General features: G+C 32.9%; 1 protein-coding gene across 4 annotated transcripts in view; it reads right to left on the reverse strand.

Moving 5' to 3' along the window:
* The window catches only part of LOC105335844 (protein turtle homolog B), a 51,392-nt gene that overhangs the window by 27,724 nt on the left and 2,819 nt on the right, over nt 1-20,849 (reverse strand). For 3 of the 4 annotated variants that reach the window (XM_011439959.4, XM_011439960.4, XM_011439961.4), the window contains exon 2: nt 2,740-2,805. The exons of the other annotated variant lie outside the window; for it this stretch is intronic. In XM_011439959.4, coding sequence (XP_011438261.3) covers nt 2,740-2,805 — 66 coding nt within the window. The remainder of the gene's footprint in view (nt 1-2,739; nt 2,806-20,849) is intronic. 4 annotated transcript variants of the gene reach the window in all.

The raw sequence follows: 20,849 nt of genomic DNA on the forward strand, positions 1-20,849 counted from the left end.
AAATGATATACCAGTAATGAACTAGGATGTTTTAAATGTTAATATATCAACAAAATACTCCCTAATGTAAAATGGTTTCATCGTACTTATAAGCAGCCTTTAGTGATCCTAAATAAAAGGTTTCATTAAAAGCATCCAAAAAGTGGATTTATCAAGCACAAGGTAATCTAAGTGGTATCATCGAGCATCCTAGTGAGAAGTTTCATCAAGTATTTCTCATAAAAAATCAAAGTACTGACAGTACTGAAAGTACAGTACTGAGTAACACATTGCACATGAAATTTTATCATTGGGTAGATTAAAATATTTGATTACAATATTACCAACTGACCAAATTTTATCAAAACACAGAACACTACTGAAGTGCTTTGAAGAGATCTGTATTTTGATCAGAATGAAACTGAGATCAACTTTGGAAAATTGTTGGTGTGCGACCAACTAATGATAAAGTATGCGACTCAGATATCTGACATTTTCAGCATTTCTTTGCTATTGCTTTTTCAACTGTTGTTTGCCTAACCATTTTCTATTTAATCAGAATAATTTGAATTAAGACTATTTAAGGTAAATTTGCAACAAAATTCATTTCCCTGTCAACCAACTGCATCAAAGTTTAAACATCAAAGATGGAGAGGCCAAACAAACATATTTTTCAATATGGCCTGACTTGGCTTCAAATGGTCAGAGAGTGCAAATAAAATCACCTTATGTATATATGTGGCAGTGAAATGGAAATGGTGCAAGTTAAGGCAAAGCCAATACGATAAATAGCACTACATCAAAAATAGGATTATTTTCTATAGAATATATTAGTCATCACTGTAAATTGGTATTCTGTAATTAAACTATTACCAGTCCATCACAATACACACCATGAGTTTGTGTGACCTCTGTGTAGCAGTATCAAGTCTGCATACACACCTCAATTAATTGCAATTGTTACACAACAACGTAATGTAATTTGTTTCCCAGTCCAAGAGACTATTGCCTGCTGGGGGATATTTACTTGTAATTGTATTTGTGAGCACTCCCTTAACTCTTCATTACACCAGCAGCATTGTGTTGCATGATGCACTGCGGAAACAGATGTCACCCCTCTCTCCAAGAAAAAGTCATGCACCAAGTAAAACAATAGACCAGTCAGAAACCATCACCAAGAACATTTTCATGAACATTAATAACAAAGATCAAGCGATTTGCCATATTTTTTGCATTGGTTCTGATGAGTGATGCATTGGCTACATGCACTGAGAGGATTTTCAATGAATTTTCGGAGTAATTGGAACTTAATCCCTTCTGGAATGCCTCCAAACTCTGTCACAATAGAGTGTTAGAATAAATGACATCATCACTTTTCCATGGCCTTTGTGGATCAGGATTAATGACATCATCACATTTCTAAGGACACCATGAACCTTATGTCCTTTATAGGGGAAATTTAGAGCTGTTAGAATCTTGGTGCAATAAAATCAATTTGTTAACTTATCTTCCAGCAAGACATAACTCTACTACCATTCCTCAAAGGTACATTTGCACGTCAAGTAATAAAATACGATCATGGCTAAAAGTTTCTTCCATTTTAATATCTCCTGTTTCTGAAATAGCTGGCACAAAATGGATTCATAAAAAAACATGTCTGCTAGTTATACTACAATGCATTCTTCTGCAAACAAAAGAGGAAAATGCAAAAATTACTTTAAAGAGAGCTGGAAAGTCAAACAAGACAATTGAATCTAGAATCGACTTATTGGTAAAGCAGGATGCAATAGAGTGATTAATTTACACAATTCTTTGAGTCTATCTCTGAAAAGCAGATGAGTTTAAGCAGACCGTGCTATAGTACACTCTGCTGTGATAACAAGGCTCAAAGAAAAACAGGAAGAAATGAAATACTCTGAATGACTAGGACATAAGTCTAGTTTTATTAGGAAAAAACAGATGAGGCTTGATTAGAGGATGATGCATGGTAATAAATGGTGTCTTTTATTGAACAATTACTGATGAAATATCGACAGATTTGCAATAAACCTCCAAGTAATAGGAGTAAGCTCTTTCGGTCTTTCGATACCAGATTCAAGTTCTTGAACTCAACAAGTTTTTGAGTTTCTCCTTTTATGAACAAAGATGAAGATCTAAACATTAAAAGCCCAGTCATAACTTCCATATTCTTATTTTTGGGGAGATATAAATCATTGTATTGATTTAAGGAGACCAAATAAATCATCTTACCCCAAAATTCCCAGACAGTAAAAAAAAAAAGCTCGCGTTTTTGATTGATAAAATAACTTCATTATTTTCCCTACTGATAAAAAAAACATTGGTTCATATTTTGTCCAACCATTTGTTGTTTAACAAAGAGGGATAGAACCAAAAATATTGTTTGCATTAATTTCTTAAAACACTTTTAGGATAATTTATTTAATCAATCAAACTATTGACCGGCTTAACATTTAGCTTACTTAGTGCATCCCCTTACTTAAAATAGCAAGGAAAATTTTACTAATTTTTAACAGTTATTTAACATGTATGACTTTGATGTATATACCATGTACAAATTAATGGGCATTGTGGGTAATATGACTCAGACGATCTATTTCAGGAATAATTTGACCATGCAGCAGACCAATCTCATGGCTATGCAGTTAGTGATGACTGATGTATATAATTGCTTACAATATCATAACACGATTCACTTAATTTGAATATCCAGAGTAGACAACATTGATTCAATTCACAAACCATTTGAATCCAGTTTCCACCATAATGAAACAGCAGCAATTATAATCCATGCAAAAGTTCCATCATCTGAAAAAGTTAAACGAAACATTAACAGTGCCTTCATCAATAACTGTCTTGCATATAAATTCTGATATGAATAACCTCTTACTGTCACTTAATTACATCCCAATATCATTACATTAATTTCATCTCAACAAAGATTCGCTTTAATTTTAATTTTATATATTATGTGTAAAAGTAATTGAAATTAAAATCCTGCATATCCTCTAACCTTAACCTAACTAAGCCAAGGTTGTATCCACAAAATCAAGGTCAAGAGTAATCTCAACCCTTGTGTTTTGCTTGAATCTTTCGATTACATCTGAGTAATTGGGACTTTTTAAAACCTATCAATAAAGTTTCTCGTTAAAATCTTCAGATGAGATGCCAAATGATTACACCTTTGCAAAGTGCTCATGCAAAGAGCTATTTATAGTGCTGGTAATTCTTAATGTGCAATGTCTTCATATTGTCACAGCTAACAAATAAAAGTCTCCTAGCTAATGTTTGCAACCAATAAGTTTTATTTTCTGAAAAAGGGCTTAAACCCTAAACCCTTATTCTTCTTATGCACAACCAGCAGTATTAAGTGGATTAAGGTTTTTATAATATCCATCACAGTAGATTGTTCAATTCCTTGCTTCCGGACCATTAGAGAACTCATGCTGCAGTTACTTTCACAGACGGAGTTAACTCTTTATGTCACATAAAGAAACTTAATTTATTAAATATCTGTTTGCATCTTTAAAACTGATTATGATTAGAAAAAGTAGATTTTTTTAAGAATGATGAAACATTGAGACCATAAACCCAACACATCATGCACATAAAGTCCCTTTCAAAGAATGTGATAACTTATCAGATATATCAAATGTGTAAATCCATCGAAAAAAGTGTTAGTCGGTCCATTAATGAATTGGCTATACATCCTTCAAACATTTTAATCATAGCATTACTATAGTGCTATCATAAATTTAATCAACCTTTTTTAAGGAAACATGAAAAGAAGCAGACTTTTTTCCTCAATAGCGAGCAGAGGAATGCATAGAGATGGGGAAGCCATATGAGAAACCATTAGCTGTCGACAAAAGAAATATCATTACAGTCAATTTATGACATGCTGCTGATGCTTTTCTACAGATGAAATGGATGTTGGACTTCCACAAACAGACATAAAAGGAACAGATAAAGCCTCAAATCTCCAGTCAATTATTGTCCAAGAAACAGATGAATATGGATCAGGACTTAATTAGGCATGATCCCCCTTTTATCGTCTCTGCCATCGGTATCATCATGGGCTGTTGTCTCACTTAAGCAAACAGATATGCAAGAGTTTGTCATTGCCATGAAACCTTATTACTTCAAAGTTACCGACCAATGTTTTCTTCAAGATACCATATGATCTACGACTGTAATTTTTGCAAATTTCAGAAAATTTTGATGGTGAAATAATTGGTTGTTTGTAAGGGCTCCATCACTGAGGCATTGACCTGTCTGGTTCATGGAAATTGAAGTGCATTAGTGCAGTTTAATTAACCCAATTAAGGTTTTGTCTCACTGTTGACCAAGATAAGGATTTCATAGTCTAAAGAAATCCAACATGCACCAAATAATTGTAATTTTTTGCTGTTAATGCATCTTGTATTTTCCATTTGTGGTTATGGTTATTCAAAAAGGGTAAAAGGGTACTTCTAGGGAGAAAATCAATGCATTTATAGGCGAGCTGGAGGAATGAGTGATTCAACAATCCATGGAAGAACTCATAAAAGGTGCCCATTTAAGGGTATGTCTTGAAAAAATTTAGATTTAGGGGTGATCGAGATCCAATGGAAGTAATTAAATCAACCAACAATGAAATTTTAAGAAACCTTCTGAACTTCTGAAGGTTTAGCCTTAGTCTTTTTGTACCAGCATCACCTTTATATAATTGGTAAACTAAAAGTTGCTCCAATTTGATACAAGATATAAAATGAACAAAGTATTATCACTTCTCAAACAGGCCATTTCACATGTATATAAATGAGCTATAAGATATTAATTAACCTTCCTGCTTTGAAATGATGCAATACTCCACCAAAATAAAGATGTGATATTTATATTTTGAAGCTATATGTAATATGACCATTTCAAGTTCAAAAATCAATTGAAGCAAAGAGGTGATACATGCATTACCATTGCTGTGACTGCACATACTTTCAACTCAAAGTGAAGAGATTCATATTATCTTCGCATCAACTACCATTGAGTGAAAATCGTAATGTCAGCAACTTGATGCAGAGGTAACCGGGTAAACATCATTAATTCCAATGAATAATATCTCTTATTTGAAAATTATATGGCAGAAAATACCAAAAGTCTTTCATCTTTGCTCTGAATCTCAGAAATGCATGGTTATATAGAATGCAGGTACCTATGGGATAATTAATAGTACATGTTCTAGCAGTGATTAGACCATCTTTATTTGTGAATAGCACACATGATGATCAAACATTTTATATCATCAGGACAGCAGCAGTATCTATGATTACACTTTGCTAGTCTGCAGTGATAAGTATTCCCACATCATCAGGAAATGAAAAAGAATTTCATAAAGACATAAAAAAAACTTGAAAGAGCAAATTTAATCAAGCCTATCCTTGATCTACCATCAAATCACTTTAAATAATACTTTAAAGGCTTTTTGAAGCTGATTAGGTTCTTAATTGGAAGTAAAAATGATTCCAGATCGATTAAAAGCAAAGCTGATTTTAATTAACAGTTCCTAAGTAAAGATCTGTATACACATGCAGTCATGGAAAAGACTTGCAGGCTGATGTGAATTTACCTTCTGCAAATGATCATAGCTCCCAGTCCTAAGTGAACTTACGAATACTTATTAATTAACCTCTCCAAAAGGATCAATACATCATATCACTGGGGGTTTTAACAAAAATACAAAATTTCAAAAGAAATCCCTTCAAGCAGATGCAAATAAATTGGACTCATGGCACAGCTTTTATTCTAACTTTATTGGGCTTAATTGTTGCTTCTTAGGCACGCTCTGAATTACACATTAAACCCCCCTCGTACACAATTAAATTTCAATTAAGCTGCAGCAATGTAGGTCTAATTAAATTTGTGTACCTGTCACCAATACAGAACAAATGCTCACAATGTTTTTATGTCAAAGTTTTTTTCCTAAAATTTTACATTAGTGTCTTTTCAAAGTAGTCAACTGAGCTTTTCTTCCATACACTACCAAATACACCCATTGATAAGAATATTTCTATAGAGATCGACTTGCAAATGGGACTTCATTCAACCACTAAAGAGAATTAACAACTGTGTTTAAAATGGTTTTTAATAACTCTATTTTAGAGCATAAAAGAGTTATTGTTTGTGCATAAATTTGGAACAATGCCAACATTTTAACCCAGACTTGCCATATACTGTATGTTTGCATGAATTAAGAGCTATATATTCTTTAGGCATGTCAATATGATATTATTAAAACATTAGGGAAAAAGGACAACCATCTGAATCTCTTCGATTTTCTTTTTAATTCTTAAGCTTCAAATATACAGTACTCAGTAAATCTTTGTTCACAGTTCTTCAAACATCTAGGCATATATATATATATATATATATATATATATATATATATATATATATATATATATATATATATATATATATATATATATATATATATATATATATATATATATATATATACTTTGACAATTGTGAATACGTAAATACCGGTACACAAAAAGACCAAGTGTTTAAAATGCATTCCTTCACAAAACTGAAAGTCTAAAAACCATTATTTTCTACACTGTTTTCTTTAAACAGCAAAAAGTGCTCAGTGTTAGCTTCATGCTGATTATGGGCCCTAATATGTGACTTTGCAAGTCAACAAGGATTGAAGCTGATGTTAATTGCTCAACTACATGCAAGAAAAACATCAAAATGAATCAAAGCAACCAAGAAACCATCATCAATAATAGCATAACCAATACTGGTACTTTAGGTTCCCACTCAACAAATCTTTAAAATTTTTAAGAGCGTGGGTTTAAACTGGTAAATAATTTATATTTGTTTTGTTTCACTTTTGGAATTAGTATTTATTATCTAAACAGTACTGATTGAGAAGACAAGACCCAAAAAATTTAATTACTTGTGATGTATGGCATAAAAATCAACATTTTAAGGTTCCATGCACGAGTCAATTCTATTTATTTATTGGAGGATAATTATTTTTTAGCAATTAACATTTCCAAACCAACATCAGTATCAATGAAAATGTTATTCCATTCACCCAACAGGGAATTTTCTGTAATCAATTCTAGAGAGCCCCTGAAATTATCTTTTGTGAATTGAAGTTCTATGACATTCACACAATTTAATGTTTTTGACACAACGCGTCACATGAATCATTTGTCCTTGCAATGTTCCTCCACCTCCTCCTCTCTCCCACAGACGCCATCTTTGATTGAGATTCATCCAGAAAGTGAAAAGCCTCGAACTTTAATTTAACTTAAATGAATAGACTTTCAGTCACAATCCATCATCAGTACACTAAAAGATGGAGAAACTGGACAAAATGTCATCAATTTTTATTGTAAGCGGCAAGATAATAATAGAGAAAAACACTGTCAGAAGGCCTAAATTAGCTTTCAATATCGCATCTTAATGAAGCCTTTGGAAGAATAACAATTACCATACGAATCTAAGATGCTTATTATCATCTCAATTGATCACCTAACTTGAAACAAAAGGGAAAAAGGGATGTTTTGGAATTTATTCCTGCTACAAATTCATTTATCTCTGAGACAAGTGGATTTAATACTGCAATACTTTTCAAGGCTTCTCCTGACATTACTAAAGAACAAACATAAGACTTTTAATGGCTCCTTTGATCTTCCATTGATTTCTTAGGGTATTAGAGTTTGCCTTTTTCTCCAATGCATACACTCAAATGATTTGGTAAAAGCATTTCATTTTGTTCTCTAGCTCTCCTTTTGAGAGAATAGAAAATTTATGTGGAATGCCAAACACAGTAACAATTGTGATAAAATGTAAAGTTTTGAAACCTCAATAGTTACAAGTAGTGATGGAATTGCTTGATTTCAATGCCATACATGTATAAACTGTTACACTTTGGCTTTGAAATAAAATATTATTTATTTCAGGTAGTTTGAACCTCACACTTTTTTATTAAAAAAACAAAACTATTCAGTTCAGTTCAATCCCCCCCCCAAAAAAAAATAACCATAATATGGTACATGAGGTACAAAAAATGGCATATTTACATACATACAATATAGTTGTAAAAGTCAAAAAAGTAAATGGGGTAAACAAGCAATTTGATTAATTTTTTTAATTTCTTAATATCATATAGTTATCTGAAGACCAATATTACCTCAATCATGTTATTATGTTCTATTATTGGAGGTTTTTTCCCAATTAGGGTTTGTATATTCAATAATTTATTAAGTCAGTATGTTCCAATTTTATATGACCTTCATTTAATTATTTTAAACATTTTTCACCAGTCTTCCTCCTGGAGTTAAAAACTGATGATCTATAATAGCTGGAACAATTCAAAATCAATAGTCTGTTCTTGCATTGTGGGACTAAAATTGTTTCTCATAGCATTTCATTTCACAATTCAATTTTTTTTTCTCCGATAGTGTTTAAAAACACTTTTAATAAATTTCTCTGCAGCATGCATGTAAATCTATTGTAATGCACAGTTTGACATTTTCTACCAAGCAGCTGGCATGCATGCAGACTCAATTACACAGTGAATGCACATCATTTCAAATTTCATTGCATAATGTAGCCAAAAATACAGGCACAAATAATGTGGAGTACCATTCATATTAATAATTACACTTTAAATTGTTTTCTGAATAAAACATCCACTCCAAAGTTCTCCATTTCACATATAAGTGTGTTAAAAAATATCTAAATTTTTCAAAATGGAATATTTAAGCTATAAACAATTATGTTACATTGTCTTAGGAATTTCAACAGGATATCCTATATTGATGACTTCTATTTATTGCTAAAATAATTAAACAAAGTAATTTGTCTAAAACGTTATCAGACAATATATAAGGCATCTCCCATAAATACTTTCAGTACTTTGATTGAAAGGTTGCAGCAAATATATCACCAGGGAGTTTAAGGTTGTTTTTCCTAATGTAATTCACATACAATCTTAATCCACTGCATATATGCCTGATAATGATAACAAATTATAATTCAATAATTCATAATTTCCCCACAAGTAATCAATTTAAAGTGACAATTAAACAAAACTGGCAGCCCAAATTAGTGTGTATCTTGTCTGACATGACCAACTGTGGGATCTTTGAAAAATGATTTCCATTGGCTGGTTCCTGGCTGTGAACAAGGCTAGATCCCATTGATGCCTTTCTGGGGACATTATCCCATAACAGTCAATAGATGAGACCAACTGATACCGCATCTCCTCATCCTCAACCACAGGAACTTTTAACATTGGGGAAAACATCTGTTGGAGATTGGCATCATTTGGTCAATTAAGATCAGCCTTTGGATATGGAGGGGTACTGTGTTAATTATCAACTTTACAATACATCACTTCAATGCAGGATATTTCTAATGACATAAACGTGTCTTAATAAGTTATTAATGGAAGTTCCATTTTGTCTATATCTCTATAAATACATTAATTTCCTATAATATACAATTTTTGCATACAACAACAGGAGCTTGTTTTCTTTATGGAATAAAAAACAAATATCATAACCTTGGTTTGATGAACATTTAAATCCTTTATTTCAAAGTTAAATTAATCAGGATAGTGTATATTGATGCCGTTCCTAACTTAACTCATTATGCAGTGTGTGCAATATGAAGAAGGCTTCAGTTGCCCAGAAGAGATCAAATTTCTGAAAAGGACATACAACAGTATCAACTAAGTATAATAAATTAATCAATCATGTTTTGTATAGATACCATCTTTATCACTCCAATAAAGAAATCTGCATGCTCAAATTTGCTTGCTTCAATATATATTAAAGCTATACACGCTATAATTTACGTCAATTTTGAATGACAGTGAAAACGCACGAGTTTGTCTACTTATAAAAGTTATCCTTAATCTGTAAATTACAATGGTGAATTCCAGGTCATTAAAAATATATAGATTTTTTATTGTTTATTTTCCTGCCAGGAAATATACCTTTTCATGAATACTGATGAAGGAAGAGCGAAACCGATCTCATTGCGCATGTCCACGGAGAACTAGGTGGGGTATTGTTTGCCTAATCAAATATCTAACTTGATTTTTAATATGCTTAACAGTTGTTAATTTGAAATACATATATGTATAATGAGTAAAATACGTTTGTCATTCAAGATACCCTTACTTCTGCATTAACACTTATATGATCTATAAATAGCACAATGGGGAAACACACAGGTCTACGTCATTTTTTTAAAGGAAGTATTCATATCTACTCACAGGCTTGTATTTTTTTCTTTTGTTTGTACTCGTATATCGGACAGATTTATGCTTTACTGAAAATATCCTTTCCTTTGTGAAACTATCACAATTATGAAGATGTTGACCCTTCACCAGTTTTGGTATGATAGACTAAATTTAGCTGTCGATATCACGTGATAGATTGATATTCACGATGAGGCATTACTTTCCTGGCAGGAAAATAAATATTTTTTATTGTTTAATATTTGTTATATTTGTTACGTGATCGAATTGAGCATTATTATTAACAGCATAAAGGTAACTTTTATTAGTAATCGAACACATACATTTTCCCCTTTATTCAAAATTGACGCAAATTATAGCGTGTATAGCTTTAATACTTTGGGTCATTCGGCCCTCTTTTGGAAACTTAAGCAAAACTATGATGGCAAGTGCAAGGGAGCCCTCAAAGAGCTGCAAAATTACACTTTGAAAAGGATATATTTAGTTGAGTATTTGGGTAAACCTTTTTGCAAAACAAAAATTGTAAGCTAGCATTTACAAAAACAGAAAATATCAGCAAAAATCAACAGCTACATTACAGATCGAGTCACGCTGATCAATAGCCAAGAACTCTGCCATTAAACCCTACGTCCACAGAAAATTAACTGACATTTCCTAAGGTTAAACTTTCTCCATAAATCTAAGACAACCGTTACTTATTGAAACTGAAAAAACAGCCTCTTTGTTACATAGTGGAAATCTCCACAGCTCCAGCACGTATTCTCCGTGTTAATGACTGGTCCAAAAACACCAAATTCCTGTTGTTACAATAATGAACAGGACTCACAATGGCTATGTACTGTCTTTTATTAACATTTTATTTTGGGGAGGGTTGTGTTCAAGTAGTGATTTAATGTTCCTCAGAAGAACTGACACTATCTTTTACTTCTCTTAGAACAAATCAATACAAAACACAAAAATTTCATTGCAAATTCACAATTCAAATCCAACAAATATATTAAAGAGACTTGACTTGGGATCCAGCACAAGAATGTAAAGAAATCAATGAACCTCGTTTAAGATCCGGTACATGCTAACAATTGTGCATACAAACATTGTCATCTTTTAGACAAACTTCTTTGAAGGCGTACTTGAAAACAAATCTCAGTTCTTGACATCTATCATGATTTGATTGACAGCTTTATCATCCCTGATTTAAGTCCATGCATAATACATATTTCTCCCTTGAGAAGATCAAAATTCTCAGCTTCTTCACGATATTGTATCCTATTCACTCTTTACATCCTTTCCAAGACACGAATTGGTGGGTGTGTAGTATCAATTTGCTTTCCTCTGACATTCCCCCCATAAATTGTACAATTGGGAGGCATATAACTTTGCACATCCTAATATATCAAGGGTATATTAATCTTGAACGCCTGCCCTATATGCCAATAAAAGCAACAACAACAAAATCCTTCTCAAAATATAACCATATAATTCCCAAATCACTTTCGAGATTGTATTCTATGGATGTTTTGTGAAACAAATTGATACTGGCATAGAAGATGAAACAGTAAGTCAAAGCTGTGAACATGTGCACATTTCTTTACAAAGATAAGAAATGAAAATTGTTGGGATTTGAACAATCTACCATTGACCTGACGGACTAATGGAAAAATTAAAAATTTTCAACACCCCTTTAATATGATATCGATTTCCCAGGTAGGAATTGCTTTATGGGATACTTTAGGACTTTTTTGATTACAGAATTACATTAGCACATCGATAAGATATTATTCTGTAAAAGACCTTAATATCCATTATTACCCTAGTAAATGAAAAAGAAAGTGTGACAAGCAAAAGCTCTACCAGTTATTAGTTCGAGTTTATTAGACATGGGTTAACAATGAGACCACAATATCACTGTTTGTATTTGCTCTGTCTGCTGACTTGCAAGCCTCCACAAATATTATTATTCCATTTTCTCCTATTAACACACCTGAGATGTAAACAATGAAGGTTGGCCTATCCAGTAGCCCCAATAATTCAGCTGCGCTGGGGAATACATGAAAATTAATTGCGCAGAAAGAACTAATGCAGTCAGTTTACAACTGCCTGGCAACCAAAAAATGAGTCTGTTCTGAGAACGGAGACTGGAGAATTCCCAGGAGAGTGCTGGGGGACTCAGAAACGGCCTGTTTTATGATAGATCATTCTCAATCAGGTGGAGATTTATAGCTCACCTAACACTAATGATAGCAACATCACCAATCAATAGAAAGAAAACAGGAGTGTTGGAACCCACTCAAAAAATCCCATTCCTATTCTAAATTAAGAACTATAATGATCATTTGAAACTTTTCTTCATTGCATGCATGCTAAATACAGCTAGACATATTCTATACATGTCGCATACCAACAAGTATTTGAGCCTACATTCCCAACTTCCAAAATCAACAGTTTTGTTAGCTGTATGTACAAATAATTAAATCTCACTTGAAACTTCTCTCCATTGCATGCATGCTAAATACAGCTAGACATATTCTATACATGTCGAGTATTTGAGTAGTATTTCAGCCTGCATTCCCAGCTTGAAAATCAACAATTTTGTTAACTTGTTAGCTGTGATTGTACAACATAATTAAAACTCACTTAATATGCCAAAATTTTAACATTTGCATATCAACAATAGATCTTCCAAAAATATTGCATTTATTTCAAGATATTGTTTGCAAAAGTGAAAACTGTTCTGTTCTTATTTGTTGCAATATGTTAATTAAATATTTGTGATTCTCTTTTTAATTAAATTTACAATTAATAGTTCTAGGCCATATTCTAATTTATTAAATGTAGTCTAAACTTGTATGCTGTTAATTTCTAATTTATGAGGTATTTAAATTGATGCATTCAAATCTAAGAATCAATTTTGGGATTTGCCAAGCTGTATAAACTAAAGAATTTATGGAAGAAGCTAGCCTCTACTGTGGAATTGAAACTCTTGCTTTAAATTTTCTTTTCAAATATGTACAAGTTTATTTTACTAATTTGTTTTAATTAATTTACATCAATAAATTTGGACTTCAAGTTGTGATTCCCCAAAATTAAGAACACACCTAAGAAAAGTTATCTACAACAGTTTATAGACCATTGCAGACCTTTTTTTTTTTGTTAGTCAATCTGCAATTCCGACACTCCCTTTGAATCATTCCATAGCCTTTACATTTCTGTTGTCCCTACAAATTTCAAAACATGGGAGCATAATGCAATTTTGAAGAGTTAATTGCTTTTCTATTGATAAACACATTTAGTAATCAATCAAACTTGCATCAGCATCAACAGATAACAAAATCCAATCACTCAGTCTATTTGTACATTTTTTTCCCTTAATTGAAGTAATGTGTTTCACTGGGAAATCATTTCTACAGGGAAGTCTGGGGTTGACACAAAAACAGCACTGCATCAGATGTAGATTCTACAAGGTCTATTTGATAAACTACAAGACAACAACCTTTTCTTTTTTTTCTTTCTCATTTTTTTTTGGGGGGGGGGGGTGTTGTTGTTTTTGTTTTTGTTGTTGTCTTTTTGGTGTTTTTTGTTAAAACATGAAATGCATGCAATCTCAATTATTCACACGAAATATCAATACATCTGTCAGTGTGTATACAAATGCAGAATATTCATGAAAATATTTGATTCAGCCTTGGCCATGGGCAATAGATATTTTACTCTGAATTTTTTTCCCGTCATATTAAAGACAAACAGATCATGATTATCTTGTATCTGCCAGCTCCAATATAGGATAGATGATAATAAATATTCGATATGCCCAATAGTCTACTGATTATACCAACTCTGTGTTCTTGACACAGACATCCTGCTCATAAACTACTAGATGCATGTCGGCAATGTAAAATGCAGATCCATAAAACAAAGGTACATGTACTAGCAAGGACGCGCGACATCGGAATAATTCTGTATTACATCACCTGCTGCTGCATACAATGGCTTATCCTGAACCGACTGACTTTATTTGATCCTCATTTTTTGTCATTGGTAATTGAAATATCTACAATAAGACTACCGGATATATAATTTTGTTTACGCTCATATTGGTTAAAGACACAAAGATGATACCAGTGAATTCACAGAGACTCTAACCTTGGTCTTTAGTAACATATGCAATGTCACTGCAAGGGATTATATGCAAGTGATAATTCAAGATCATCCATTGATAGTTAGAGATCATGGTGCAATTTTCCACTGTCAGTCTACAAAATAATTCATTAGATTGCTACTGAATTTCATTGGATTAACCAATTGTCATGGTTCAAATGAAATCTTCAGATTCATGTCCTGAAAGAATTCTGTAGCAAAATTCTATAATGCCAAGTATCTCTAACCAAGTTACATGCAGACATCATACTGGTATATATAAGTACCAGTATTGATCCTGATGCACAAATTGACAGCTAATTGAACAATGATCAATGGTGAGAAAATCAAACCCAACAAAAACACAAATGTAAGGGTTCAAAGATTCAAACTTAAATATTTCAAACACTACACACTCTATCCATTGCTTACATCTCTATACATCATATACAAACACCAATTAAAACATGAGATTTTTTAAAACATCCCATTTCTAGAATTAATAATGAATAAAAATTGATAAACATATTATGCAATCTCCTGTATTTTGAGTGGGATTCAATTTGTTTACATGGGAAAAGTTCTAGCCTGCTGCTTGAAAAATGCCAGTACAGTCTAACCTCCATGCAATGACACCTCTGTAATCCTTTTCACTCTCTATTCTGATCCACAATCTCAATTATTTTTACATAGTCTAATGATTTAACCAATCTGACATGTCCAATTCATCAATAAGCTCTCATATTCTAACTAAAGCATGCCGTTGGCTTAAACAGGTTTCACTGTACAGCATACAGTTATTTGTGAACAAGGTTATTCTCTATAGGAAAGTAAGATCTGGCTTTCCTCCACTCTTTAAAGATAGGTGAAGGCTATGACTGTCTGTCTATGGACATATATAAAAGAAACAGATCTGAACAATTTGTTCACTTTTTATTAAATCATTGCAGTAAATCAACATCTAAGATTATCCTCATCCACATCATTTATTTGTACATGATTATTTTAGTCCCTGTTTAAGTTTTTGCTCTATTCATTCCCATTGCAAGAATTCAAATCTGGGCTAATTCAACATAAGGTATACTTATCTTTATAAAAGATTAAAGAAAACAATTAAAGATACAGTTTTACACATTTATAATAATTGCCTTTTTTAAAAGTGTGATTTTAAAAAAAATGTCAGAACAAGAGAGTAAACTAAACCTGCACAAATAAACTTACTATTATTGTCAAACTTCATTATCTATAACTAAATGGGACTGTTTAATAAAATCTTCAAAATATCCAAGTATTTGAGATATCAAGGGTATTTAAATACTTTAAAAATATGTGGTTGGGACTTGCAAATCACTTCCACATATCCAATGTATTCGAGATATCAGTGTTTGAAATATCGAAGTTCAACTGTACTTCAATTTGAAAATATAAGGGATCAATACTATATACTGTAATACATGTATATATAACTGGCACTGGGTTTAACAAGTCTACATAAAAATCTGAGCAGACAATGACCAAAAGCATCAAACCCCATGATACTCCAAAAACTGTCTGTTTTGCAGACCTGAGGTCAATATCTTCTGACTGGAGCATAAATCTAAACAGGTTATTCAGTGCCCACGGGATTTATACACAACTTTGGAAACCATTTCTCCAGCATATTGCATCTTGATATCAATCAGATATAATGTTTTACAGATGCATATAAATTACAGATACATATAAATCCGCCTTTTTATGAATGAGCTTGTATTACTCTAAATCAGACTTACACAGTTTCATTATGAATCTGCATCTTTGCTCCGGAATCCAATTTGGATAACCAATCATAGAATCTGACAAATCTGTATGATTTTTTGTTGCATTTCATCACTTATAGACAGTAAAATATCAGATGACCATCTCATTGGACAAGCCATTGATTCTGCCTGGCTGCTTGATATTTCATGAATAGTTGATCACAAGATCATCTCAGGGCACAGCGGAGATCAATTTCTGCCAAAAGAAACCTTCAGTCTCCATTGACATGCCACTTAATCTCTGGACCATTTCTTGTGATTGCCCTACCAACTGAGCTGGACTTGTCCATTGCCAGGCAGACAAGAACTTAAATGATATTAATTGGTCAACATAAGCCGTGTTTCTTCAGACAGTGACAGCAATCTCCAAACTCCATTAGAAAGGAGACAACATGAATCCAAGAGGTCCTCAAAGCAGTTAAAGAGAACAAAACATTCAAGAGAGGATGATTCAATTTACACTTTGGGGTGATTTCTTTGGGAAACTTGCAATTTTTACAAGAGATTATATATTGATGTTACTAAACTTCCTTACAGAAGCCATCAAAGCTGTTTTTCCTGTTGGTACATTTTAAAGTTTAGATATGACAATCATTAGTTGTTTGTCATTATCAATGTCAAATCACTTAAAGAAAAGTTGTTTTGATTATTTCCTACTTGACGATTCTCCTTCTATAAGATGGTTAAAGTAAAAGGAAGTTATGACTTCAAATTGTGACTGTTCATTATCAAGTTCATTTCCCTACCCAAAGTCATTATATGACAAATCATTTGATTGGCAAATACCCTGTGCCATAAAAATTCCCAAGACTAGTCATGTTATGTGGAATTCTAAACCAGCACAAATCTGAACAATCTCCATTCCCCTGACGGATTTTGATATATAACTACAGTGAAATTGACCTATTAAAAAAAAGTTAGGTAGCTCACGAGTCGCAAACCCTGCATGCAAATTTCAAATAATCGCAAAACAGGTAGGACCACTTGGTGTAATAGGCAGTCTCCATTGTTTCCCTCTCTGCATCATTTATTAGACTGGGTCAATCCAGGTCCATCCATACGATATACATGTATTATGAATGATGAATGACTCTAGCTGTGTATAGCCATTAACTTTGTACTTATGATGATATTCTAGTAAACAGCAGTAGTCGGGAAAAGAAACGCATGAAAAATTGATGTGAAATATGAAGTACAGAATGGAAAGAGTTCGCATTCCTGACAAACTGCAACCAAATACAGCATGCAGGTTGATTTCAAGCAGACATGTTTCACAGCATCAAATACAGTTAATATCAGGTTTATACAAGTTCATGAAACAATTTTAATCGTGTTTTTTTTCCCTGACTTTTCTTTAATCAGTAAAAGTATAGCAAAAGTAAGTGTGAAGGGCAAGATATAGTTAAAGTATTTTTATACTCAGCAGGCATACAGTATGTCAAACAAAGGTACAAATGCTTCGTCTTAATTATCTATACTATAAATTATCTACTGGTAATTTTATTGACTCCTATATCCATATTTAATGATTCACTGAAATATTTCTCAAATTACACTTTATTTCAGCATTTTTATTTTCAAGGGATCATCAAATGAAGCAAAAGCGTTAATAATGTTTTACGTAATATTACCACTGACAAATTAATTGAAACAGAAGTACTAAAAGAATACTACAAATGGATATATATTTCAGGAACATGCAGATAATAGCTATTCTGGTCATAATAACCAGCTGATAATGATCCTAGAACAAACGAATGACATTGCTGATTAAAATTGTGTTTCATTTTAGAAAACCTTTGCATGACACCCTCCCTGCCACAAGGTCTCTTAGGATTTCATCTGCACTTCCAATAAAAGAGGCAACTCAAAGCAAAATCCACAATATGTGGCTGACTGTTGATCACATTATGCAATGTTTTTTGATCTGATTCAGACTTATGGTACATACCCTTTTAGACCATCATAAAGTTTTACTATCTACTGGTACAAGAGAAGTACACCTTATGTCATCCTATGCTACAACGCCCATAAAGATCCTTTATTTTATTTCTCTATATGCTTTGAAGCAAGTAACATGAAACATACACACTAATGAAACAACAATAACTTTGGCCTGCTCTGCACCAAAAGCCCTGTCTAACACAAGCAAGGCGAATTGCTGACCTCGAAGAGCAATTCATAAAAAAACCACATTCTTTCGAGAGAAAACAAATATAAAATGTCTGCATTGGAACATTTTGTTGTCTGCTATAAGGGCTGGACTATGAAAACAAATATTTTCTTCTTAACTGTGTAATTTGTATAAAGGGTGGTTATATCTCAAAGTTTTAAATTGGGAAAAAAAAAACCATTTTCGCAATAATTGAAAAATGCCTGTAGGGTTATCAACTTGAAAGCATTATTCAGAATATTCATTGTAAAGAATTGAATTGTTAGACATGATTAAGATGAGCTCTACCTCTATGTTTACAGTACTGGTATAAACTTTTGTTTGAGGACCATTTGAGGAGCAACCAAAATGCCCCTCAGCCCTCTCCCCTTTTATTCAGTTGGATTACCTCTGATGTCTCCAGCAGAATATGGTCAAAGAGCTGGATTTCTGAACTGGACTTAGCTTCTCTGCCCTATGATACAGACTGTAAATTAGCTAATAGAAGATAGCTAGTGATCTATGAGACAGTTGAGCATCTGTGTGTGAAAATTAATTTCCTATGGGATCAGTTTGTAAAATGGAGGGTTATAGCAAGTTCCTGCCATCGCTCTATGCTAGGATAAATAACAGTAAATTATTTTTCCTGGACAAACCATTCAAACTGAACTGAAGGGAAAGAGACATTCTGTACAATATGTTTGTAATAGTGCAATAACCCACACGTTATGATTGAGTCCAAGTAAAATTCAAATCCAAAACAGGAGATAACTTGAATACCATAATTCTCTTTAGCTCTGGCAACCAGTTAATGTGGGCAAAAAAATAATTATTGCATCATCATTATTCTCTGGAGATGGTTAAAAATTTAAATACCTTTTTACATTGATTTTGCCATCAGCTAATGCCTAACGTACCTTTCTAAACCATAAAATACCATCAAACAGTCGTAAAAATAATCAATTTCATAACATTTAAAAAACAACCCATCCACATCAAACCGAATGGAGATCTACTATAACCTGCAATTCTATCAAAAAGAATTCCTAAATATGCCTAAATATCAGCAAGCAGACTGCAGTAATTTCATCTACATGTCTCCTGGTACTGTGTCAGGCCTGAGGAAAGCTATAATTTCCCACCCATAAAAGTCTGAGCACCAGAGTATGAAAAAGGCCTCTTCAGATAGCAGCGGGCCTCATCATAATGGAGCACAAAGGTCCCTTTTACAGGGTATTGATGAGCTGTATCAGTTTAATGCAATTGTCAATATTTGCACCGAAGCAAAACAGAGCCAGTGATATAGAAAGCAATATATTGCTATAATCATATAATTTCTTCTTTCCCTGGAATATAAATCTGTGACACACAATATTTGCCGGGGCGATTTGATACTCTTTATGTCAACAGTGTGATACCACACTGTTACCACAACTCCCAGATATTGCTTGATTATAATATTTCTAACATTATACGACTCACAGGCCAATATATCAATACAGATTTTTTAATATCACTCTTTAGTGACTGAAATAATAAAGCTTAAATATAAGGCACATTATCAATTAAGATTAATGAATTCCTTATTGGCATCAGTTGAAATCTGGATTAACCATAGACAAAAAAAGAAAATCTTTTGAATTTCAGGGTTAGTATTAATCCAGTACCATTTGTTTGCAAAATCTGATCAATTAATGCGACGGTCAAAGTAAAACACATAAACACATGATTAATCTGTCCTTTTCATCAACAAGGGATTTAGGAAATTAAATTTAAGTAATATAGCCCAGTTCTCGTATCTTCAATGCATTAAATCTTTATATCAACCCCTTCTCCACGGTTTCACTGATTCAATGATGGCTTACTGTCAAAGCAGTTTTTAGCACTACCGATACATCTAGAGATTCTTGACATCTCGATCAAAATTTGATCATAATTTCTTTTTATTGCTACTTTTTCAAAAGTGATGACACCATAGTTTTAACAGCCATTTACCAATTGTTTTTGCAGCCCTAATAGAACTCGTATTAGTGTCAAAACAAGGCAACATCATCACCCTCGCACCAAACCTGCTACAGAAACACAACTGTTGCTGACAGGTCTGAAGCTCCAAGATTTCCTCATGATGACAAACAGAATGGATTGAAAAAAAGATGGCTACACCTGATAATGCGAGTAACAAAGGCAGAGGCATGCTCGGAGAGCATTCTAATGGCTCTCCAAATCAGAAAGGGAAACTTATCAGAGTTATCAAATTAGCCATAAAAGTAACCAATGTATAACAACATTATTTTCATTACCAAATTATTCCTATAAACTTAATTGCACGACAATTTGCAGGAGCAGCCCTGCAACTTTAAACATGATTGGCGTTATGATGCACAGGAAGGGACACTGCAACATGGTAATGAAACAGACATAAAATGTTTTTATGTAATGTTGGTTGGGTTTTTTTTCTCGATCCCATATTCAATTATGCAAGTCAATTTCCCCTGGTCTTATG

The sequence above is a fragment of the Magallana gigas genome, chromosome 2 (assembly GCF_963853765.1).
Source record: "Magallana gigas chromosome 2, xbMagGiga1.1, whole genome shotgun sequence".
NCBI lineage: Eukaryota > Metazoa > Mollusca > Bivalvia > Ostreida > Ostreidae > Magallana > Magallana gigas.